Source organism: Euleptes europaea, chromosome 15 (assembly GCF_029931775.1).
Source record: "Euleptes europaea isolate rEulEur1 chromosome 15, rEulEur1.hap1, whole genome shotgun sequence".
Taxonomy (NCBI): domain Eukaryota; kingdom Metazoa; phylum Chordata; class Lepidosauria; order Squamata; family Sphaerodactylidae; genus Euleptes; species Euleptes europaea.
This window is the reverse complement of record NC_079326.1, coordinates 20388698-20415187: the sequence shown is the minus strand read 5'-3', so window position 1 is coordinate 20415187 and position 26490 is coordinate 20388698. Positions and strand designations below refer to the sequence as shown.

General features: G+C 43.9%; 1 protein-coding gene across 1 annotated transcript in view; it reads right to left on the bottom strand.

Annotated features, from left to right (window-relative positions):
• THSD7B (thrombospondin type 1 domain containing 7B) overlaps positions 1–26490 on the bottom strand; it is a 466994-nt gene that overhangs the window by 118436 nt on the left and 322068 nt on the right. The window contains exon 14 of the mRNA XM_056861246.1: positions 14812–14990. Coding sequence (XP_056717224.1) covers positions 14812–14990 — 179 coding nt within the window. The remainder of the gene's footprint in view (positions 1–14811; positions 14991–26490) is intronic.

Genomic DNA, 26490 nt, shown 5'->3' with positions numbered 1-26490 from the left:
GCTTGCTTCAAAAGGGCAAGTAAGGCATCAATCCTCCCTCCCTCCTTTGTTCCCCAGACAAAGATGTTAGAATAAGTTCAACCTTAGTGTTAGCCGTTGTCAGGCTGATTTATGACACCCAAGCTGTGTGAGTCTTGCAACATGGCAGACTGTCCACTGGAGATTTGGCAGAAACCAAGCTTCTTTCTTAAACATATTGCTCTAAACTAATTGAACTTCAGTGACTGAAATGAAATGATAATAACTTTTTCCTTCAGGCCGTTTGACCTTCTCAAGCTGCTTTTCTAATTTGGCCAAATTTCCTTAAATGCTGAAAGAAAAATGCAGCCATTCTGGGGTTGCTGGTCATTTTTTCTGGAATGCTGCAATATTATACATACATATATACCTATATGGGGTGCGCGAGCATGTGCACACGCACAATGCATTCCACACATGATTATATTCCTTTTAGTTTTAGCCTGCTGTTCCACCAAGGAATGACTTGCTTTGTTCTTTTTTTAGGTGAAACTGTGGCAGCATACAACTAAAATAATAATAATAAAGAGCACAGATTTCCTGGGCAAAAGCTTCTTACCACTGAAAATTGAGCCTGAAGGTCAGTTAGCCTGAACTGAACTATAACGTGGAGGACTAAAACTGCCTCAGAAGCGCCAGACATTTTCCATGGAATATGCAGCTTCTTTGCTGTGCCTGTTAGGAATGTACGCTGGGACATAACAGAGCTGAATACATATCCAAAAAATACCTTATTGGCTTTTTTCGGATATAATCAGGTCTCCCAAATATATTTGGGATTTTTCAGGATACCAAAAAATGCCCCCTGAAAAATCCTGGAAATATTTGGAATTAACCAGCAATATTGAGAGCCGTCATTTTCCTCCCCCCTCCCCCCGTCTTGTGTTTCTGTGCCTCCCAGGGCTTGGCATCAGCTTGCCCGTCTGCTTTAGGTAAGATTATGTTCGTTTCAAGTGATTTTGTTGTTTTTTAAGGGTTTGTTCTTTGCTGGAGTTGGTGTGTTGGTTCCCAGTTGTTGTTTTTTGGGGGTTGATTCTTGTGTTTTATATTGAGACACTCAAGTTTTACATAGAGCAATATTCTGGCATTTTACATGGTTTAAGATTCTTGGGTTTTACATAATGTTAGATTGTCAGGTTTTACACTGGTTGGGCTTAGCAATCGCTTGCAAAAGCCTTCCTTTGGGGGTTGATTCTCGAGTTTTATATTTTTCGCAGGTTTCCTCCCCCCCCCCCAGTATACAAGGGAAGACAACTGGGGGTACCTTGTTCAGAGGCTCATAGAATTGGACCCCTTCATCCAACTGACTTGAACTTTGGGGATTATTTCAATGACAAGCACCAGTGGCTCCCCTGCAATTTGGTGCCAGTACCTGTAAACCCCCCCCCCCAACCCCCTGGAAAGATTCCTCATAAATAACAATGAAGCCAAAAAAATCAGAAACACAAACACACACAAACCTCCAGATGAGAATACCATAGCAGTATTTGGAACTTGGGAAACCAGGCATATCAATATTTGTCAGTTCCAGTATATCCAGATCAGAAAAAAATCCATTTTTGGTGCACATCCCTCGTGCCTGTAGCAACTATTACTGAGCCCCCTCACCACATGTACACAATTCGAGGACTGGGAGGAGAAAGGCTTTCAGGTCAGAGAGAATGGCAGTGAAGGAAGAATGTTCTAGCAACACCCATTTTCAAAAGTCAGTACTGCTATGCATTAAGAATTCAATGGGACAACATTTGGGACAATCCCACAGCTGGCTCCATGATGCTGTGGGGAATTTGTTGCTAAATTTATTTCTGTTGGACTACTATCAATCTCTGCCCCTTTTCAGAACATTTCTAGGATTCAGATTATATATTCTACTGTCTTCACTGTATGTGTGAAACTCAGTAGTATCCACAGGCATGCCTTCTTTCAGAAAATTCTGCTACCCTAAAGAACAGGCATTCCACCTGAATGCATGCCCACTGCACAGAATGAAAAATACATACACAAACCATTTCATGGACCTTTGACTGACAGACAGTAAAGGTGAGGGGTAGTATAAACTGTGCATATCATGTGGGAAATCACAACTCGTCATAAAATCTCTGAGGTTTATCACTGAGCAGTCCTGACAGCATCAACTCCCTCGGGCTCTAAGAAACCCAAATGACTGTATTTATTTAGATATTTACACCATGCAAAGCTATGCTCATGACCTGAGTTCGATACTGACGAAAGTCGGTTTCAGGTAGCCGGCTCAAGGTTGACTCAGCCTTTCATCCTTCCGAGGTCAGTGAAATAAGTACCCAGCTTGCTAGGAGTAAAGTGTAGATGACTGGGGAAGGCAATGGCAAACCACTCTGTAAACATAGTCTGCCTAGCAAACGCCGTAATGTGACATCACCCCATGGGTCAGTAACGACCTGGTGCTTCCACAGGGGACTACCTTTACCTTTCCCCCTCCCCAATGGGGACTCAAAGTGGCTTAAAACTTTCTCCTCCCCTCCCTTTTATCCTTGCAACATCCCTGGGAGGGAGGTTAGGCTGAGAGGCAGCATCTCTGTCCAAGCCCAAGGTCACCCAGCAAGCTTCCATGCCAGATTGGGGATTCAAAGCTGAGCCTCCATCTCCTAGGGTAATGCTCTACGCACCAACCATTCTGACCCTTCATGAGCTGCTTAAGAGGCATGGAGTTTGTGCATGAAGGGATGATTGTAAAAACGATGCTGGACTTGTGGAAAGATGATTGCACCGTGCAGGTCTATCAGTGGATTTCAGGCTTCCCACAGACTCTCTTAAATGTGTCAGTTATAGCAGCATTTTAGCAAAGCCTTCAGCTGGCTGTTCGCTACCTGCCCCCCCTCCTGTTTCCAAACCACGCACTCTAGCTTCTGCCAAGCAGCAGGAGTAAAATTATGCTCTAATATCTTTAGGGAAGATAGCTATGCACGGCATGAGTGACATTGCGAGTCTGAGATTTCTTAGAACTTGAAAGCAAACACGTTTACTGGGGAAAGTCCATGTTTCCACAACAGCTCTAATTGTGGAGGACATGGAAGGGAAGACAAGTGGCAGGGACTCAATAATATTTTATTTAGTTGTATTGTACATACAAGGAAAATTGAAAATAAGTCTTCAGGCAATAGATGGAATGTAAACTATAATATCGCAGCACAGAACCATTAGGAAAATCCAAAGCATCTGGTTTCAGGTTTAAGAATTAACTCACCTGCCTCTCTCTCAGGCTAATTTTTAGCCTGTGGGGGCTGTGGGGTACAACTGCCCACAATATGCTTGGGGCGGCATGACATTTTTCCTGTCTTTCAGGACAGGCAAGTGACTTTTCATAAAACAGTATGATTTCGTTCTTCACACCAACATTACTGCTGCAGAAGCAAGTTAATGCAGTTGCAAAAATACACCTTCTTCCAACTCTGTGTAGCTTGGAGACCCCTACTTTGACATGGCCTTTCTGGCTACCTGAATCTTTGCCCCAGTAGCATCGATCCTAAACTACTGTAATGCACCCCTCACAGGTCTCTCAGGGTCAACTTAGAGACTCCAGTTGGTGTAGAACACTGCAGCTTGGTTATTATCAGGAGGTAGGTGGAGAACGCATATCACTCCCATTCTACAAGTTACTCTATTGGCTGCCCATTAGTTATTGGGCTCAATTCAAGGTATTAGCTGTCACATGCAAAGCCCTTCATGGCCTTGGTCCCTCATATCAGCAGGACAGCCTCTCCCCCATGCTCCATCACAACAACTTTGCCTTTGGCAGGGCTTTCTGCAGGTGCTACCATGCAAACAGGCAAAATAAAGAACTGCCCATAGACATGCATTCTCTGTCATGCATTCCACAAGGCTCCACCTTGTGGAATAGTCCGCTTTATGACCTCAGGAAGGCTCCCACTCTTCTGGCTTTCTGTAAACTATGCAGAACTTAATTACTATCACCTTGGGGAGGGGCTGTGGCTCAGTGGTAGAGCATCTGGTTGGCAAGCAGAAGGTCCCAGGTTCAATCCTCGGCATCTTCTGTTAAAGGATCTAGGCAAGTAGGTGATGTGAAAGAATTCTGCCTGAGACCCTGGAGAGCTGCTGGCCTGAGTAGACAATACTGACTTTGATAGACCAAGGGTCTGATTCAGTGTAAGGCAGCTTCATGTGTTCATGTTGCTATGTGTTCATGTGTTCAATGCAATAGTTCAGAAAAATGCTTTGGTAGAGTTACAGGGACTGCATACTATATTACTGGGTATAGTACAGACTTGTCTATTACTGTAATTATGAACCCACAATGCAATTTCTGCATTGCTTAACATGACATGTTAATGCTTATGCATTGTTTCAGCTGTGTCACATTTCTACAATCCAGATCTTACTGTATAGTGATTGGATGTCCCATCCTGTTGACTGTATCTGACTTAACTTATGTAATCCACCTTGAGCCTCAGTAAGAAAGGTGGACTATTATGAACTCAAACCAAATAAATAAAAATTGGTTGTTGTGAGTAATCATCTCCTTTAATATTTCCTTGAAAGACTGATTTTCTCCCAGCATTAAGCAGAGATTTTGGAATCTCCTCAGATAGTCAATTGACACCAGCATGGTGTAGTGGTTAAGAGTGGTGGTTTGGAGAGGTGGACACTCCTCCACATGAGCGGCGGACGCTGATCTGTTGAACCAGGTTGGTTTCCCCGCTCCTTCACACGAAGCCAGCTGGGTGACCTTGGGCAAGTTACAGCTCTGTTAGGGCTCTCTCATCCTCACCTACCTCATAGGGTGCCTGTTGTGGGGAGGGGAAGGGAAGGAGATTGTAAGCCGGTTTGATTCTTTCTTAAGTGGCAGAGAAAGTCGGCATATAAAAACCAACTCTTCTTCTTCTCCTTCTCCTCCACCTCCTCATTTCAGGGCTTTGACTTCATTCTTTCCCGTGCTGTCTGCGCAGAGGGTTTCCAGACCCCCTCCCCCCTCCCGGGACTCCTGGGAATGCAGGCGGGGGGCTGGCGGGGGGTTGTCCCGGGACTCCCGGCAGGGCTGGCGGGGGGTTGTCAAGCCCCTCTGCGTTCTCTGCGCGAGGGGCCCTTTAAACAGATCTGCGCCTCCCAGCTGGGAGGCGCAGACCTGTTTAAAGGGCCCCCTCCCCACGCCTTCATGGAAGCCCCATGAAGGCGCGGGGGGGCGAATCTGCCGAATGTATTCGCCGAACCCCCGAATTCGGCAAATTCGGCTCCCCCGTTTCCAGCCTTTTTTGAGTTCGGTTCATCCAAACTGAAAAACAGCCGAATCAGGGGAAATTGGCTGTTTTTCGGTTCGTCTCGAACCGAATCAACAGCCCTAACCAAAACATACACAGTAAATCATAGTAATATACTCTTAAACAATCATAATGGTTATATGTTGAAAAAAAATTAAGTTTAGGAAGGAGCATAAAAAGAGCTCCCCTGGATCAGACCAAGGGTCCATGTAGGGTCCCTTTTGTAAGCAACTTCGAAAGAAAAAGAAAGGAAAAGTGGGTGATAAAATATTTTAATAAAAAGCAAAAATAACCCGGGATCCTTTTCTGGTAGTGGCAGACCAGTTCTCTCAGTCAACCCTACAAAGAAGGGGACCAGGCAACAGCCTTCATCCATTATTGATCTGAGTGTAACTGCAATTTGGAAGCACACTAGTTCTCTATACATCACCCCTTCATGCATTCAGTCAATGTGCATGGAAGGGACACAGGAATGACTGTGCTGGTCTCGACCCTTGCCTCCCCATAACTGCCACCTCCTCAGCTTTGTATCTACACGTGGAGGACATGTACATGTATAGACAACATCCCTGTGATAGGAAATACTGATGTTCTCAATCATGGAGAGATGGTCCATGCGTGTAAACTTCCTCCTTTGGGCATAGATACCATGTTTATGAGCCTATGATCACATGAAGGTGTGGGGTGGGGCCCTTGAAGCATGCTACTGAACACATGCAGGGGTCCTGAGTTCAGGGCTACATCAATTGCATTTGGACATCGATTGCATTTGGCTATCATGGCTAATAACCTACAATAGATCCAACAGCTACCTTTGTGACCATTGTTACATTTTGAGGCACTGAATTCCATAAATATAAGAACCTGGCATCAGAATCACAGAGCTCTCTGAATTTATATCTTCTAATGCCACTATCAAGGTAAGCAGAAGTTTAAGCTTCTCTTCTGAAGCATTCTATTACTTGGAACATTACAAAACAGTGAATACCGGATATCCATATATCAATGTCACCTGGGAATGAGTTGCAGGATAACACTAGTGACAATTTAAAATAACTGTATATCTGCAAAGGAAAAAAAATCTTTATGTTTCCTGAGCAAAGTTCCTGCAGTGACTTTGCTTAGGTTGCTTCCGGAAGAGAAATTGGTGCAGCAGCAAAAGGAAACAAGTGGCGTGGGCAATGACAAGATACCAGTACTGTTAGGTGGACCACTAGAAACCTAGTCAGCTTGTAACATCATGCATGTATGAACTGCAGGTATGGGACTGGCTATATTAGATCTGTCTGACTGTTGGGAGTACGTTGGCTAAATGGCGTAGGACTTTGCAAGTTGAAGCCACCGCTAATGTTTTTTCTCAGTAGTCAGTTGATTTCAGCTACAGCTGTGTCACATATTAACCTTTGTGTTTAAATTTGATGGTCAGTTTTGTAAAAAATATGTTTTATTAACAGGGTGGGAATTTGACAAGGCATGTGTTATTCTCAAGAATGACGAAGAAATATTAGGGTACTAATTGTAGCACATTCACAGGAAATAGTAGGAAATGTCACTGCAGAAAACAAGTTCAGTGTGGTTGTAGAGAGGGTAACTGGCAAAACAACTACAAAAGTCTGGTTTTCTGCCTCCCACAAGTGTCTAAAATGCAATGACAATCCCCTTAACACAGATGTAAAACTAGCAGTAAAAAAGAAGAATACAAGAATAACCATATACACAATTCACATATATTTTTATTCATCAAGAAACCTCATATCAGGCATGATAATTTCAGAGGGAAGAAGGAGAAGAGTTGGTTTTTATATGCTGATTTTCGCCACCACTTAAGGAAGACTCAAACCGGATGACCATCAGCTTCCCTTCCCCTCCCCACAATAGACACTCTGTGAGGGAGGTGGGGCTGAGAGTATGACTAGCCCAAAGTCACCCAGCTGGCTTCATGTGTAGGAGTGGGGAAACAAATCCAGTTCACCAGATTAACCTCTGCCGCTCACGTGGAGGAGTGGGGAATCAAACCCGGTTCTCCTGATCAGAGTCCACCGCTCCAAACCAGTGCTCTTAATCACTACACCACACTGTCTCTTTTCTACATACTTTCAGCTACCAGCCTGAACATACACAATCCAGGGATAGCTGTATAGAAAAAGTAAAGAGGAGTTTATGGATTGTGTGGTATGCTCAGGGTGGTAGCTGAAAGCATGTAGAAAAGTGTAGCAATCAATGGGTTTTGGGCATATGGTGGTGTTTGTTAGTCCACCATGTAGTTTGCATTGTGGTGTCCAGAAAATGGACCTGTTGCATGGATTGGTCCAGACTCAGCTTGATGACTGAGTGCATGCTGGTGAAATCTCTTGAGAACTTCCTTCCCATACCAGCCATGGGTATCCACATAGCCCCACAGTATGCAAATCACATTCGTGGCTGATTTAGAGCAGTGCTTCCTCAGCTCCTTCCCACTAACACCTTTCCTGTATTTGAGATTTATCAATGACATTTTTGTCACCTGGCCACAGGAGAAATATTCAGAACCCAATGGGAAAACACTCCAGTTTCCCTGGATGCTCAGTTTCTAAATAGAAACTCGCTGTTCTTCAACTAAAGAAGCTCCAAAATGACACTGCAAAACTGGATTTGATTAAGAGTGTTCACACTACCCCAAACAAAGATGTAGGATTTCTTATTCATTATAGGTGTTAACTATCTTATAGTGAACTATCATTATAGGTGTTAACTATCCATGTAACCTGTTGTAAACAAGTTATATGTAATTGTTGTGTGATATCTGTATTAGTTATACTTCTGTTTGTTGTTGCATTTCAAGGTTACAGTTTGAATAAGGATATCGAAATGGGATACTAGCTGGCAGATGTGTCAATGTTGTGGTTCTGTTATATTATCAACACTTTTGCTTTTTGTGTTTGCTCATTATTTGTGTACTGTAATATATGGTTTGCCCTGACCTGGATGGCCTAGGTTAACCTGATCTGATCAGATCTCAGAAGCTAAGCAGGGTCAGCCCTGGTTAGTATTTGGATGGGCGACCACCAAGGAATACCAGAGGAAGGCATTGGCAAACCACCTCTGTTAGTCTCTTGCCATGAAAACCCAAAAAAGGGGTTGCCATAAGTCGGCTGTGACTTGACGGCACTTTACACACACACAATATATGTTTTGCAATTTATTTGAACCTTTGTTGTTACTACTATTTTGAAAAATTTTGGAGTAGCCACAAGTTATTAGATAAACGCCTTGTAACCTCTGGTTTTTGCGCATTTTCTTCTCTGTTAACTATCTTAGCCAAACTTGGTATGCCACATCCATTACAGGTGTTAGCTTAGCATAACTTGTGAATGGTGTCTGTGGCCACTTATGCATGGGCGGTTTTGCCTTGGATTTGCTGTTCTCTAGATGCAAATTTTCCCCATCTGAATTCTCAAAACTCTGCATGGGGGGGCTTATTGTTGAGTTTTGAGAATTCAGATGGGAAAAATGTGCATCTAGAGAGTGGCAAATCCAAGGCAAAACCTCCCATGCATAAATGACCCACGTTTTTCTTGATTAGATTTGAACAGTATGTAAATTACATTACACCTTGTAATCCTTGCATTTCGTGGCACTTTGATCCTGTTCGTTTATTCCCCCCCCCCAAAAAAAAATGCATAGTGAATATCCACTGTGCGCATTTGAACAAACCCATGAAAGCTTATGGTAGAATAAAGTTCTGTTAGTCTTTAAAGTGCCACAAGACTCCTGTTTATTTGTAGCAAGCATATGTTTTAGAGTAATCAATAACTCCAGAGAATACACGTGTTTAAAAGATACAAATTCTTAATGATTTAAGTAGCACAGGAAAGAACACCCAAGCAATATAGTCCTATAGCTTATATTTAATCTTCCATTGTGGAAAGCTACATGTTAAATTCTTAGGGACAGCTTTCCATACTATTGCATCCCAATAGAAAACATATATAATATATATGGATTTCCCCCCAGATGTACTGCTTAGTAACCACACTTTTACGATACAGGCTTTTAATACTGATAATACTGAATATGGCAGACGATCTTAACTTCTGGATAATTTTAGTTATGATCCTTTGTGATGTGATATATTTAAAGGATTTGGGCAGAATATCTTATTCTTATAAAATAAAGATTTTGCATTGTTCATCGATCGATATTGAAGAAGAAGAGTTGGTTTTTATATGCCAACTTTCTCTACCACTTAAGGAAGAATCAAACCGGCTCACAAGCACCTTCCCTTCCCCAAAACAGACACCCTGTGAGGTAGGTGGGGCTGAGAGAGTGTGACTAGCCCAAGGTCACCCAATTAGCTTCATGTGTAGGAGTGGGGAAACAAATCCAGTTCATATAGGAAGATACCTCCACAGGGTTCTCAAGATTTTTTAACCTCTTTTCTACAGCTACAAATTTAAAGATCAAGGTATAATTGCAGCAAACAATTTTGGGAGGGCATGATTAATTCTAAAAAGCCATCGTTTAAATAGGCTAGTCCCAGCACACATACAGTCACCCAGGCTGGAACTATCTTTGTATTGTGGTGGAGACAATTCATCCTCTTACCCTTCCACTGTAAGTAAGGTAAAGGTCCCCTGTGCAAGCACCGGGTCATTCCTGACCCATGGGGTGACGTCACATCCCGGCGTTTCCAAGGCAGACTTTGTTTACGGGGTGGTTTGCCAGTGCCTTCCCCAGTCATCTTCCCTTTACCCCCAGCAAGCTGGGTACTCATTCACCGACCTCAGAAGATGGAAGGCTGAGTCAACCTTGAGCCAGCTACCTGAAACCGACTTCCAGAGGGATCGAACTCAGGTCGTGAGCAGAGCTTTTGACTGCAGTACTGCAGCTTAACACTCTGCGCCACGGGGCGTGCAGGTAACATTTTGCATGAACCATGTTCTCATGAGCATCTGATTGTACAGTGGTCTGCTTTACGTGCTCTCCTACAACCTTGCCTTCATTCTGAGGTGTATGTGTTAGGTAAACCAATCTCCTCACAACTGAGCATTCATGAGGAGGTCCAGGTCAGCCAATATGTTAGCTGCAAAGAAGGCAAAGAGGAAAGCACATTTCTCAACTGTGTGAGGATGCTGAATGTATACAGTAGAACCAGGTGTCTTTGGCACAGCAGCATAATCTTGAAATCTTCTCAAAATCACAAAATCACACAAGGTTGGAAGAGACCACAAGGGCCATCCAGTCCAACCCCCTGCCATGCAGGATCCCACAATCAAAGCACACCCGACAGCTGGCCATCCAACCTCTGCTTAAAGACCTCCAGAGATGGGGACTCCACCACCCTCCGAGGCAACCGCACATTCCACCGTCAAACAGCCCTCACCGTCAGAAAGTTCTTCCTAATGTTTAGGTGGAATCATTTTTCTCTTAGTTTAAATCCATTACTCCGTGTCCTAGTCTCTGAAGCAACAGAGAACAAGCTAGTTTCCTCATTAACACAGCATCCCTTCAAATATTTAAACATGGTTATCATGTCACCCCTTAACCTTATCTTCTCCAGACTAAACCAACCCAGCTCTTTAAGTCTCTCCTCATAGGGCATAGATTCCAGACCTCTCCTCTGGACACGCTCATCAGTAAGGGAACTGGGATACACTTCTAAGCACTCAGTCATTGTTAAGTCCTACATATTCTATATTGGAGAGAATTCAGGACTTCTCCAAGGAACAGCAAAGGTCTAAAAAGCAAATCATATTATGGAGTGCAAAGAAATAAAGCTGGGTGTTAAAAAATAATAATACTTCCCTACGTTGTAAGTTTCTTTCAGGTTGAGCTCTAGCATTGCATGAGTTGGAGTCGTTTCATTCTCTACTAGTGCTCGGTTTTCTACTTGCTTTTGCGCTTGGGGTTTAGTTGATGTTTGAAGCTCACGGCGCTACAGGTCAGCTAAGTGCTCGGTGGGAACAGCAGGGAAAGGACAGCCAAATTGGCTGTATTTTCTCTGCAGAACCTCTGCTCGCTCAGATCTGGCCAGCTGTTGCAGGAGCCTGCTCTGCCTCATGCCAGGAAGAAAGGCAGAAATTGGAGTAAATGGTGTTCAAACTTCCCACTGCAGAAGGCTAATATGCCTGGGCGTTCCCAGGCCATGCATCACACGAAACCCGCCACTTCCCTCCTGGTGTGCAGCTGAGGATCTGAGTACCCATAAATTGTGTTATGTATGTAGCACAGGAAACCAAGCGCGCGTAGAGCTTGGATTTCCGCAGGCTCCTGAGTTGTATGTTCCTATTGTCTACTGGGATCCAACAGCCCAATCACGTGCTTGGGGAGAGTGGCCGCGGCCGGCCAAGCGGGCATATAAGCAGGAGGTCTGACCAGAGTCCTCCAATTCTGTTCTGCTTGTTCTCAATAAAGCGTTCGCTGTTGGAACTCCATCTCCTGACCCACGCGACATAACAAATTGTATTATTTTAAAACCAGAGAGCCCCCATTCATAGCAAGTATCACTGTAGTACAGCATGTGTTGGGTCAATATTTATGCTCTGGAAGTACTATGCTATGGAGAAGCTAGAGAGATACAGGCATGATCACTGCCTTGAGAGGGACTACTAAGGACCCCATGTAAGCCTCTTCCACTTTCTAAAGGAGATAGGGATATCAGTATCATTTAAATTCGCAACAGCCAGTTCTCAATATTCTCTCCTTGCTATGATTCAAGAAGCAATAGAATCTAATGTGATTCTGAAAAAATGTGAGAATTTTCTATCTACTGGCCTGACTCTAAAACACCAGGAAAATTGTAATGGATCTTATACTGGCCTCACTGAAGATACTGTTCCTAAGCTTCATAGTTCCTAGGAAACTTAACCACTATATCAATTAATTTTTATCTCAAAAGAGTTGACAAACAGACATTGAAATCAGCAAACAAACAAAATCAATGCGTTGGAATTTTCACATAAATATTACACTACATTTTGGTAGATTATACTGCTCACCTTTCAAGTGCTTATCAGTTGTGTATTACTTACAGTGGGATTTCATTTTACCTGCCTGGTGATATTCCAGAACCATGAAGGAAAGCATTTGAGTTATGGGTATCATTTATCTTACTGAGAATTGCTCCATCATCTTTCCTCAGGCTCTGTTTTTATTACACTACTGCTTATGTATTTTAATGTGTCAAAAACAATAAAAAAAATTCAAAACATTGTCTGACCTTAGATACTGAAAAAAGAAAGGTTGCGAAAAAGGCTGATTTGAATCCAATTTCTAAAAGCATATTGTAAATCAAACAGGGTAAAGTTACCTCAGATGTCCATCCACCGGTCACCGGGCAGAGTCCCCCTCTTCCGTATGCTCCCCTCAGCTGCCCTCCTCCCTTACTTTGTGGAGGGTTTGTTGTCTGCTCTGCTGGGAATTTAGGGTGCTATCTTATCTGTATTTTGTGAATTTTAATCTATTTTAATCGTTTCTGTTTTTAAATGCATTTGATTAGTTGTTACCCACCCTGAGCCCTACGGTAGAGGGGGAGCGGCATGATATAAATCCAAAATACAAATAAATAAATAAATAAATAAATAAATAAAAAGCTGAAATGCAGGCGGCAGTCTCTTGCTACAGGGTCAGCAAGCTGGATCTGGATCCAGAATTTCGACTAAAGGATTACCGTATATACCCGTGTATAAGCCGACCCGCGTATAAGCCGAGGTGTCTAATTTCTCTCCCAAAATGGGGAAAAATTAGGCACCCGTGTATAAGCCGAGGGTCGGCTTATAACTCCTCCCCCCCCCGCAGGCTTACCTGACCGGCTCCTGGCGGCGAAAAGAGGCGCGGGCCCGGTGGGGGCGGCTTTCCTGCAGCTGCAGGAGGCCGCCCCCAGGCCGCTCCGGGCGGCGGAAAGCAGCACGGGCCCGGCAGCCTCCCAGGCAGGCCCCGCTTGCCGCTCCCAGGCCGCTCCCAGGCGAGCGGGCCAGCGGGGGGGGGCGGCGGGGGCGGCGGCGAGGCCTGCCTGCTCCCAGGCAGGCCCCACTGGCTGCTCCTAGGCTGCTCCCAGGCGAGCGGGCCGGTGGCAGGGGGGGCGGCGGCGAGGCCTGCCTGCTCCCAGGCAGGCCCCGCTGGCCACTCCCAGGCCGCGGGAAGGCGAGCGGGCCGGCGGCGAAGGATGGCGGCAGTGGTAAGTTTCCCTCCTCCCTCCTCCCCTCGCCTACCGTATTGACCCGCGTATAAGCCGAGTTGGCTTTTTTCAGCCCTTTTTTTGGGCTGAAAAACTCGGCTTATACGCGAGTATATACGGTACAGCTAGTCATTCCTTCTGGCCTGGCTAGATAGTCATCATTCAATGGTTTCTAGTCATACCTAACTGCTTTTTAAATTGTGCGCAGGAGTGAGCCTCAAGTCTGCTTGTCCTTCCTAAAACACGAAGACCTTCTCATCTTAATCTGTAAATGTCTTTGCCTCTGTACCCCTCTTTCATAATGGATGGACAGACTGTGTGGCCAAAGGCCAGAGGCTCAACAGATGATAGGCAGAAAGGCAAACAAGCTTGATTCTTCCTCCTGCAATGAATCATTTATACAACCTACCTGCCAAGGTCCAGTGAGAAATAAAGGTATCAGCTGGATCACAGTTAATTTACTTCATCTTGGGCAAAAATGGTCATGGGTTAGAGGCAAAAACTGAACACTTAATCTACTTTTTCATATTACTGGATAGGAATTTTAGCTTTCAGCAGTCAAGGTAGCCTGCCAATTAAAGGTTTGCTAAGGACCTTCCTGGAAAAGATAATGTTATATATAGATTATGAAACAAAGCAAAGTTTCCTTTTAGAATTAACTGACATGAAGGGGAATGTTTCAATGGACTTTAAAAGCTTTAGAACATTTAAACCTGTTTTGAACCCATATATTCTCTTGTCTGTATTAACGGCCAAATTGCTTTCATTATATTAAATTAGAACATTAAGTGTAAAATATTTTACTCCTAATTTCCTATCTGAAATATTCCTGTTTATATCTGTGTCCTTTCCTAATAGAATACATACTTGAAAATTACCTTGTAATTGTCAGATAGAAACTTATTAAAACAGAGTGAAATTGAATTAGGGGAGAAAAATCATGTAGGGCAGTTTGAAAACTCGATCTTCACGGATTGTTTTAGATATCATTATTCACAAATCACTTGCTCCAGAATAGTCTTGCTAATTCCACTGACTCAAATGAGTTATGTGTGCTTCTGCCAAACATGATATAAACATTAACCCACGGTGCCTTAAGATACCAGAATATTTCAGAGACTGCTTTCCTTCAGTGTAAAAATAAGCCATATCAATATATGCTTTGACAGTTCAGGGGGAAAGTATGGCCTGGTGCAAAGACAACAGCACAGTCCTAAACAGAGTTACACCCTTCTGAATCCACTGAAATCAATGGGTTTAGAACAGTGCAACTCTGTTTAGGATAGCACTGTAGATTTACTTGAAGGAAGAAATCTTCCCCATTTCTGTAGAATCCCCTGAAATCAACCAACACTCTGGGGTAACTGTTTCTGTCATACACCTCACCTGATTCTTAGGATCCAGTTTTGGACAAGGACGCCCTCCATTGTAAGGTTTTTCCTTCAGCCATCTGGATCGAATTCTCACTCCTGTCCCACAAGTAGTACTGCAGGGGGCCCATGCAGACCAGTCGCTTAATTTGCAGTCAAATGGACAAGGTACCAGACAAGGCTCTTCGACATAACCTAACATCAAAATACAGAAGGAATATTTATTTATTTATTTATACCCCACCTTTCTCCCCAATGGGGATCCAAGCGGCTTACATCATTCTCTCCTCCTCCATTTTATCCTCACAACAACCCTGCAAGGTAGGTTAGGTGGAGAGAGTGTGGCTGGCCCAAGATCACCCAGCAAGCTTCCATGGCATGAGTTGGGATTCAAACCTGGGTCTCCAGCACTCTTAACCACTATACCACCCTGGCTTCATTACATTTAATCATGTTAATGCGCAGATAACTGTCCAGTTTACTGATATGTGTTTATTAAAATCCTTTCGTAGTTCCTCAGGGCTAAGCAAAAGCCTGAGACCCGTCTGTTTCTTGAAAGGTTTATCTCGAAGGGAAGGTGGGGGATGTGAGGCCTCATAGACAGTGGTGCCGAAAACTTCTGAAGAGTGTCCAGTAGCACCTTTGAGACCAATAAGATTTTTGGGGTATAAGCTTCTGAGAGTCAAAGCATCATGATCTAACTAAGGGAGCTTTGACTCTTGAAAGCTTCTATCCCGAAAATCTTGTTGGGTCTAAGATGACACTGGATCCAAAGCTAGCTGTTCTATTGCCCACCAACGCCCTCTGAAATTATCTTCTGAAGCAGGACTTACTTCCAAGCTTACTTTGCTTTTCAGGATCTACTTAAAAGCAACTCCGCATTTTCCCCCTTCCCAGCATAAAACGCAGGAGTCTGGCACTACGGTGGCAAGCGCTTTTTCACCCAGGATAGGCCGCAACTGCCTCATCACTTGAAACCGGTGAAAGGTGCTCCTGGTTACCGCTGCCACCTGTTTATCCAACAGAAGATCCAGGTCCACAGAGGTTCCCTGATCCCCAGCTGTGTCTGTTCAGGGATCTAAGAGAACTACCCAGGAAAGGGAAAGGTGGGAAGGTTCTCTTCTGCTTGAAACCAATGTTTGTGTGTAGCTGAGCTTATATGTGTCACAGCAGGAATCATCTCAGAAAAGACATTCCCTGTGTCAGATAAAGCAGAAATGCCTCTTCTGCCACCCATTGGTAAATTTTTGTCTTTAACATTAAAAAAAATGCTGTCTCATTAATTAATTTTTAAACGATTTCTGATTAATTAGAACCACCTCAGCATTGAAAGGCTAGTTCAAATCTTCAAATCCAACTGGAAAATGAATGGTGTCTGTGAAAACATCAGAGAAACCCAAGTTGGCAATGTGCTTCGTCAGCCATGGCACTAAATTTTCTTATGAGAAAGGGCAGACACATAAAATGTTTCCTTGCGCAAGGTTACTGGTGGCGGGGGGTACGGGACGAGATGACGACTACACCCAGAGCCATTCAAAAGAGTCTGAATATGTGTGTGTGTGTATAAAGTGTCATCAAGTCGCAGCCGACTTAAGGCGACCCCTTTTGGCGTTTTCATGGCAAGAGACTGAAAGAGGTGGTTTGCCAGTGCCTTCCTCGGCACAGCAACCCTGGTATTCCTTACTGGTCTCCCATCCAAATACTAACCAGGGCTGACCCTGCTTAGCTTCTGAGATCTGACGAGATCAGGCTAGCCTGGGCCATCCAGGGCTCTGAATATGTATACTACAGTGAAATTTGTTATGTAAAAAACAATACCTACTTAAGACTGGTAGTGCCACTTGACTTTCCTTTTTGCTGTGTATCCACATTTTGTTAACCTTTCGCACTGCAGCCCAGACAACAGTCTACAATAATTATTCCATAATAGCTCTTTATTGCAACTTGTCCCTCTAGCTGCACGATGGCCTAATTTAAAATACACACTAATTTGTTTTTGTTTTTTACTTTGCAAACTAATGTTTTATCTTAGCCACTTACTTCTTCAAATGCATTTTGATTAGGCACCAGCTTGGCTCTTCATTATGTATCAGCAATTCCCTCACACCCACTACGAGTAGACTTTGAACACTCAAGACAAGACAATTCTTTATTACGGTCAATGACCAGCACAGGTAAAACAAGTAAGATTTGAACACTCAGATTATGCATGCATATTGAACTTGTGTATTATGAATAACAAAGCCCCCCCAAATTGATGTCACAATCTTAACCTTTCACTGAGCAAAAAGACATCCCACTGACAACTCCTAATTTATTATCTTCAACAAAAGAAAGGTATTACTAGTGGGAGAGTGTGGACAGTCAGCTTTTGGCTACATCACCAAAGATTTCTAACATACCCAGATGAAATATAGCTCCGTTTCTGATGGCATGACAGCTTGGATAACAGAGCTTCAATAGAAAACTAAGTGTCTCATTCAAAAATTAGATGGAGACAGAAGGGTTATTGACTGATTAAAGGTGCAAAATCTGCCAAGCTGGAGGCAATATTTACCAGCTTGGGACCTTGTGGAGGACCTACGCTGATCATTAATAGAAATGCAATGACATTAAATGAAAGCAAGAATACAAATGTAAAATCTAGTTACTGGATATTCTCCCCCACCATACAGTCACAAATGAATTATCTATGTGAAATTCTGTGAAAATACTAACTAGAAATGAAGGGTTAATTTGTCTGATGTAACCAGGGAAAATCTACTAGGAACCTCTTTTCTATACATCCAAATGAAAGAGACATGCATAAGAAGACATTGGGCTTTTGTGTCTACTACTTGTTTAAACCAAGCTTGAGCAAGATGCAGACAGCTCGATTAATCCTACTGTGAGTAAACGGACAAGAACTCAGAGGGCAACAATATCAGAAGAGTCCCCCAAGAGTTTTGGGGACTCAGCCATATTGAGCTCCTTGGAGGAGGGTTAGGTAGAATGCAATACACAAAACAAAACAAATATTTCTCAGTCAAAGGAATCATCCAGTTATTTTTCGGGATGAGCATGTTTTTAAAATGTCTTGGTAGAAGACACTGTAGAAAAGGAACTACACCACACTGCAGCTTCAGGTTCCCATCTGTGAAGTGAAACTGCACTATTCATAAGCCCATCTTTCCTTTGCCATGCTTCGAGGGGTAGTACAGTTTTTTCAAGTGACCTACTTAATCAAGAAGTTATTAGTGATACAAACAACAGCTGATGACAACAGTTGATTACAGCTGATTAAATGATCAAAGCACTTTACAAAGCTTCACAAAATATTGGCAGCTCCACCTGCCATATTGGGACCTCTTTTGGACTCCTTCAGCCTGCTCTCCCAGGCTGATGTCAACAGGGTCCTGACTAAGGTTCGACCTACTACCTGATGATCCTTGGATTGCTGCCCTTCCTGGCTGGGAAAAGCCTGCAAGGAGATGGTAGGAGGAGCCCCAAGAGAAATTATTAATCTCTCCCTCTCTTGAGGATCTTTCCCTAGCTCCCTTAAGGAGCCCTTCTGAAAAAAATATAGTTCAATGAAAGGACCTAGTCAATTACCGCCCGGTGTCAAACCTTCCATTCCTGGGAAAGGTGGTTGAGCGAGCAATGGCCAAGTAGCTTCAGGATTTCCTGGATGAAACATCAGCCCTTCCAGTCCAGTTTCACGCCGGGGTTTGGCACCATGACAGCCCTTGTAGCCTTGGTTGAAAACCTCTGACTATATCTTGAAAAAGGTGGGTCAGCGCTGCTGATCATTTTGGATTTGTCAGTTGCTTTCAACACAGTTGACCATCTTTTCCTGGTCGACTGCCTAGCCTTCCTGGGGGTGAGGGCAATCACACTGAGGTGATTCTCCTGGTTCCTCCAAGGACATTCACAGAGGGTAGGTAGCTGTGGTAGAGAAAGGTTGACCCCCCCCCCCCCCGGGGCCTGTGGGGTCCCACAGGGCAGTGCCGTCTTAACAGCATTATGGGCCCCTGGCAAACCAGTGTGCTGGGGCCCCTATGACACATAGGCCTACATGCAAGTGAGGTGGCACTGTGGCAGAGGTGACTGCAATACCAACCCAGGGATACTAAATCAGAGACAAATCACAATGTCCATTTGTAACACAATAACATTGCAGCAAATATTATTTTATAGTTTAGTATAGTCTAGACTACTGTGTAGTAGTATTTATTCATGGCAAGTCACTTAACATACACAGTGTCGTGAGTCAGCCTGAGAATTACTCTTCAGAAGAAGAAGAGGCGACAGAACAAGCCCTCACTCCCTCTGAAGAGATAACACCGGAACAGCAAGACGGGGCCTCTGAGCCAGAGGATCGGCCGGCTGAAACAAGAGAACAGGGAAGAGAAAGCCTTTCACCTTCAGGGTCTCCTCCACCAGTGGAGAGAAGAAGAGAAAAAGGCAGAATGGCATTGCAGCAAAGGAGAAAGTCAGCCCGGCTTTTGGACAAAAGACGTAAGTTGGCGCAGGAGGAATCAGAGTCTGAAGCCGACAGTTGAGCTGAAACACCTGGAGAGTCACGAAGGCAATATAAGCAAGACTGACCGTTAAGTGCCTCGTGGGAGCAATGTTATTGCATGCCGCCTGTCTCTTATCCTGAGAAGCTTCATTTAGGAGTCCGGTTTGCCGTGGTGTTGAACTTGGAAGAAAGCCGTGCCTGCAGCCAAGACCTTACGGGTAAGGAACTTGTATCTGTCTGTGATCTTGTTCCTGTATTGTGTTAAAGAGCTGCCGGCCCCTCCCGGCAAGAGTAAAATACGCGTCAGGCTCTGCTTCCTTCAGCATTGATAAGTTGCTGTGTGGGAAGCAGAGACTCAGACCTGCCTGTACGCAACGCACAGATTAGCATAGGGCCCCTATGCTCGTGGGGCCCCGGGGAAGTGCTCGTGGGGCCCATGCGTTAAGATGGCCCTGCCACAGCGGTCCATCCACTCCCCAAAGTTGTTTAATATCTATATGCACTCTCTAGCAGAAATTGTCAGGAGGTTTGAAGTGGGCTGCCACCAATATGTGGAAGAAACCCAGCTCTACCTCCTGCTTCAAAAGCAGCCTTCTGCCGGGATCGTGGCCCTGACCTCATTCCTGGATGAGAGCTGGCTACAGTTAAATCCTTCAAAAACAGAGATCATGTGGTTGGGTAGGTCTGAGAGTTGGGATGGCCAACTTTACCTGCACTTGACAAGATGGAGTCTAGCTCTTTGTAATGGACTCTGTTAGGAGCTTAAGGGTAAGGCTCAATTTTTCCCTTACCCTGGACAAGTACGTGTCCAGGGGAATGACAACAAGTGTTTTATCACCTACACTGAGCCTGCCTGCTGCCCCCATCTGTCATGCTCTGACCTTGCCACCATGCGACAGTCACCCCCAGATTAGACTACTGCAATGCACTCTATGTAGGACTGCCTTTGAAGATGCTTTGGAAATGTCAGCCGGTCCAGAGTGCGGCTGCTAGATTGCTGACTGGGTCCCTCTAATCTGCATATATAACATCAATGTTTTGGCACTGGTTAGCTTCCGGTACAAATTCAAAGTGCTAGTTTTGATCTATAAAGCCCTAAACAGTTTGGGACCGTCCTGCCTTTAGTTGTGTACTAGCAAAGCAGACAGTTCGATCAGTGAAGTCAAGCAACAGTTGAAGGATTAAACCAAACTCTCTCTTCTCAGACAGCTTTGATACAAATTAGAAACACACAAGGCTGCAATCTGTCTTTTACAAGTGGAGGTCCATGAAACTCATGGGGGGAATCCCTTCCCCCACTGCTCAGGCTGTGGAGGCTGCCCCCCAGTTCTGATCTCAGCAGCAACCCCCCTGTCCTGATCTCGAATGGCAGGCCCACAGCGGGCTTGCCAGCTGAGGAAGCAATCCTGCCTTGCTGGCAGCCACCAGCGGTAGGTGTGTTCTCTGAGCATGCACAGAAAATGGTTTCTTTAGTTTTGGGGGATTTGAACCCCCTGGTTTTATTTTTTTAAGTTTCAGATTTTTCTGCAGACTCAGGGGAGTCTGCATATAAACCTGTTGGGGATCAGTCTGCCCCCTATCTGCGGATTTAAGTATCCACAGGTAGGGGACAGACTTGGGAATTAGATATATAGACAGGCAGAGATGCACGGCTTTCTTGCATCTAGCTTTGCCCACCCTGTATCTGTGGTCGGCTGGTGCAATGGAACGGGGGGGGGGGGTTAAAAACCCGTGTAGATAAAATAAGTGGATAGGTCTAGAAGGAAGGGTTGCCCAAAGTCTGAACCTTCCTTGATTTTTTTCTTTCAGCGAAAACTTGATGTTGATTATACGAATTGTTGATGGATCCCTACTGAGGAGAAAAAGAGGATATAAATATCTAAATAAATACAAAATAAAATAAAACTAACACACATCATTCTTCTCACTGGATTGTGAAATTCCAGGCACAAACACAAAGATATTCTATGGATAGAAGATAATAATCTAAGGATAAAATGGAAGATATGTATACGGTTAGCATTTAATAGAAAGCAATAGTGTTTCCTCAGCTATTTCTCTTATTTCAAAATTTCTGCAGAGTGTCTTAGAAAAATGCTAAAAAACTTGGATGAAGCTGGGAGGTGGTTTGCACTAAACCCCCTCTTCTCAAACTGCTTGAGAAGCAGATGCACGTCTCATTCAATTGGCATTAATCTCATCCACATCCACCTCTAGCATATTTCATCATTATAATTAACCAACTTTTAACTGCTGAACACTTGGAAAGAAAGCCTAAAGGTGCATCACAGAAGCCAAGGCCCTTTGACGGCATGCCATATATCACTCCAAGTATCAGTGACAATGGCGACAGTGATTTCCCTGGAAGAAGGAAAGAAACAGTCCCTTCTTGAAAGAAAAGTGAATGGTGCAAAACAATGTAGGCTAAATAAACAGGCTGATTTATTTGGCTTATGCAAATAAGCAACTGAGAAATGAGGCCTCAGTTCAGAAAGATTGACAGCTATGCTGGGGTAGCAGAATCATACAAAATTCCCTCTGGGCCTCGGCACATTAATTTTGAAGTCGCAAGCTCTGTCAAAGGGAGCTTTGACTCTCCTTCCCTGAAAATCTTGTTGGCCTCTCAGAGGCCCCCTCGCTCTCCCCGCGTTTTCTGGATGCTGTTTAGCCAGCATCCAGAAAACACAGGCAAAACATGTGGCAACATGCGGGGAGAACGAGGTGACCCCTGACTGTCAAAAAATGTACGCATAATGTACGCAAAGCCCCAAAGTAGTCGGAGTGTGGGTGACCGTGAGGAAAACAGCCATGGGCTCAGGGGAAGTGCAGCATTCAATGCCAGTTTTCCACCCCATGGCTCAGACAGACCAAGAAAGGGATCTTGGGATGGTAGTGGATAACTCGATGAAGATGTCAACCTAGTGTGCGGCTGATAAAAATGGCAAATTCCATGCTGGCCATAATTAGATGAGGAATTGAGAATAAAACTGCTGGTATTATACTGCCATTGTACAAATCTATGGTGAGACCACACTTGGAATACTGTGTACAGTTCTGGTCACCACTCCTAAAAAAGGATATTACAGAACTTGAGAAAGTGCAGAGAAGAGCAAGCAAAATGATTAGGGGACTAGAGCAACTGCCCTATGAGGAGCGGTTAAAACGCTTAGGGTTGTTTAGCTTGGAAAGAAGGCGGCTGAGGGGAGACATGATAAAGGTCTATAAAATAATGCATGGTTTGGAGAGAGTGGACAGGGAGAAATTTTTCTCCCTCTCCCATAATAGTAGAACGCGGGGTCATCTGCTGAAGCTGGAGGGTGTGAGATTCAAAACAGATGAAAGGAAGTATTTTTTCACACAGTGCATAGTTAAATTGTGGAACTCCCTGCCTCAAAATGTGGTGATGGCTGCCAACTTGGAAGGCTTTAAGAGGGGAGTGGACATGTTCATGGAAGAAAGGGGTATTCATGGCTACTAGTTAAAATGAATACTGGTCATGATGCATACCTATTATCTCCAGGATTAGAGGAGCATGCCTATTATCTTGGGTGCTGTGGAACACTGGCAGGATGGTGCTGCTGCAGTTGTCTTTTTTGGGGGCTTCCTAGAGGCACCTGGTTGGCCACTGTGTGAGCAGACTGCTGGACTTGATGGGCCTTGGTCTGATCCAGCAGGGCTTGTCTTATGTTCTTAGAATACACAATTTCAAACTTAATGTCCCTTCCCAACTTTCTAATGATGGGCCTCAAAAGCCATGTACTCATACACATAATGTAACTACCGATCACTCATGAGATTAGTGATGGTATCGTAGGGCATGAAAGTTATTTTCACTCAGGCTTACACAAGCCTGGGTTGTAGAGATGGGAATCCATTTTTTAGTATTCCCACTGAATACTAATTCAATATTTTCACAGCAGTAAATGGGCTGAACTAAATACCACATGCCAGCCAAAGTGTTGGAGGCTGACACTTGGTTAGACTCAGAAATCATATGAGAAAACGACGCTGAAATCAACAAGACGAGTCAATTCTGACAAATATTTCTAAAGCCAGATAAATATATTAATAAAAGTAAAACTTGGGACACAGTCAAATAAACATCAGCATTTTTAAGTCCCATTGATTTTGGGGGGAAAGCTAAACAAAAGGATCATTCTATGCCAAATGAAATTACTGATGTTTCAAAGTTTCTTTGGCTAGGTCATCCACCTAAATTCTGATAAAGAAGGTTTATATGGCGTAAAAAGGTGCACTGGGCTGTAGCTATTATGGTTGCTGGGGTATAGGGACACCTTCTTTAGGACATGTTTCATAGCTGCCTCTTTTAAAAAAGACGGAACGATACCATTCCACAGAGAGGCGTTTATTACCTCCGGGACCCACTCAACCCAAGTCTAGATGTGGTGGGCTGCAATGAATAGTCCCTCCACAGCTCATCCAGACCTCCAACTCGTTCCCTATCCACCTAACTATCCTCGAGTCCAGTCCACAGTCCTCTATTTACACATCAGAACATCATGGGGAACCCTGTCAAAAACTTTACTGAAATCCAGGTAAACATCATTGACAGCATTCCCTCTATCCAGTAAGCACATCACTTGATCACTGATGTTTGCAAGGGATTAGGGAAGATGACAGTAAATTTAGGAGTTCATTCCCCATATAAGCAGTATTTTCCCCAGCTGGGGAGAATGAAAGTGGCTCATGTGGTTCTTAGCTTTTGTACTCCACCTTGTATTATTGTGAGAAAGGTGGACTATGGAAAACAAACAAACATTCATCAAAAAAGTGGCTAAATTTGGGAGGGGGGATTTTTATTTTACTGACTCCAGAACTAAACCTAATCTTCCTTTTTGTCGAGGAAGTTTCATCATGATGTAAGGAATCCATGTAATTTATCTGTGGTCTTTTACTATCAATTAATGTTTCAGATGGAGAAATCAAGATATGACTACACAGTATACCTTTCTGGAAAGTTATTGTTCCTTATTTGTAGTTGTAACATTCATTTCACCATGTGAGAGTTTTATAAAACCATTACCTACTAAAGAAATTACAAGAATTTCTCACTCTGCAATGGGGGATACATATAAAAAAAAAACACATACAAACTCAGTCATGCGATAGCTAAAAAGGCAAATGGGATCTTGGGCTTTATCAACAGACCAGGTCACGTGAAGTGATGGTATCGCTTTACTCTGGTTAGACCTCACCTAGAGTACTGTGTTCAGTTTTGGGCACTGCAATTTAAGAAGGATGTAGACAAGTTGGAACGTGTCCAGAGGAGGGCAACAAAGATGGTGAGAGGTCTGGAGACCAAGTCCTATGAGGAAAGGTTGAAGGAGCTGAATATGTTTAGCCTGAAGAGGAGAAGACTGAGAGTGGATATGATAACCATTTTCAAGTACTTGAAGGGCCGTCTTATAGAGGATGGTGCCAAGTTGTTTTCTGTTGCCCAAGAAGGTCGGACCAGAACCAATGGGTCGAAATTAAATCAAAAGAGTTTCCGTCTAGACATTAAGAAGAATTTTCTAACAGTTAGAGTGGTTCCTCAGTGGAACAGGCTTCTTTGGGAGGTGGTAAGCTCTCCTTCCCTGGAAGTTTTTAAGCAGAGGTTAGATGGTCATCTGTCAGCAATGCTGATTCTATGACCTTAGGTAGATCATGAAAGGGAGGGCATCTTGGCCATCTTCTGGGCATGGAGTAGGGGTCACTGGGGATGTGGGCGGGGGGAGGTAGTTGTGAATTTCCTGCATTGTGCAGGGGGTTGGACTAGATGACCCTGGTGGTCCCTTCCAACTCTATGATTCGACCTCAGTGGGGATGTCAACATCAAATTGTATCTTGTATGCATTAGGGGGCACACATTGCAAAACCTCATGGGTGTACTTGGAAGAAATAACCTTGAAAACCCCTTGCATTTTCACTATTGCAGACTTCCGTTCAGGATGACTGTTCTAAGCCATCATTAGCCAGCTAACTTATCTCAGAGCACCAGCCCTGTATCATGCAGCTGTGTTTAGACACACATCAACAGTGCCGGTTATCTGAGTGGCTGAACACAGGCCAATTTGAGACATTTTCGTTCTGTAAGAAGAAAATTCCCCAAACTAGAGCAAAGTAAGTAGAAGGGTACAGAGCAGGCACTAGTCAAACGAGTCCGTCAAGAGTTTTCTTGGATTTTTTTCAGACTGAATCTAAAGGAAGTTTAAAGTTCCTCTGATGAAAGGTCGGTTGTGTCTTGAAGTAAGCTGAGCAGCAAAAGCGATTCTTAAGTCCCTCTCTGCGCCCAGAGAGTTATAAGATTGTGGTTTGTGACACCTGCAAACAGCTGCTTTGCAACAGAACAAGGCAACTCGGGAACCATACAGGTGCATCCTGTTCATTATAACAGCTGTCACCACGCTTGAAGCCATAAGAGCCCCTATGCTATTTCATTATTTTGCAATAACTAGTGACACTTCAGAACATTTTTTTAAGGAATAGCATTAAAATATCTACATGTCCTGTATTCCATTTAAAAACAGCATTCTCAATGGTATTTCACAAACATATTTAGTATATAACTAATCTGAGGAATTCATGGAGAAACCCCTAATTGTGGTATGCCCATAAAGTATAGATCACAAGTATATTTGCATGATTTAGGACCCACAAAGCTGAATTTAAGGAATAAAGGGTCCTTCCAGTTTTGTTGCCAGCCATACATGGATCACAGACTGTATTTGCTATATGCTGTTCCTGTGGGCAGCAGAGCATAGGACTCACAATGGGTTTAAATTATGGGCAGAAAGGTATCGACTGGATATGAGGAACATTTTTTTACAGTAAGAGTAGTTCAGCAGAGGAATCAGCTGCCTAGGAAGAAGAAGAGTTGTTTTTTATATACCGACTTTCTCTACCACTTAAGGGAGACTCAACCCAGCTTACAATCACCTTCCCTTCCCCTCCCCACAACAGATACCTTGTGAGGTAGGTGGGGCTGAGAGAGCTCTAACAGAGCTGTAACTTGGCCAAGGTCACCCAGCTGGCTTTGTGTGTAGGAAAGGGGAAACAAATCCAGTTCACCAGATTAGCCTCCGCCGCTCACGTGCAGGAGCTGGGAGTCAAGCCTGGTTCTCCGGATCTGAGTCCACCGCTCCAAACCACTGCTCCAAACCACTGCTCTTAACCACTACACCATGACGGTGC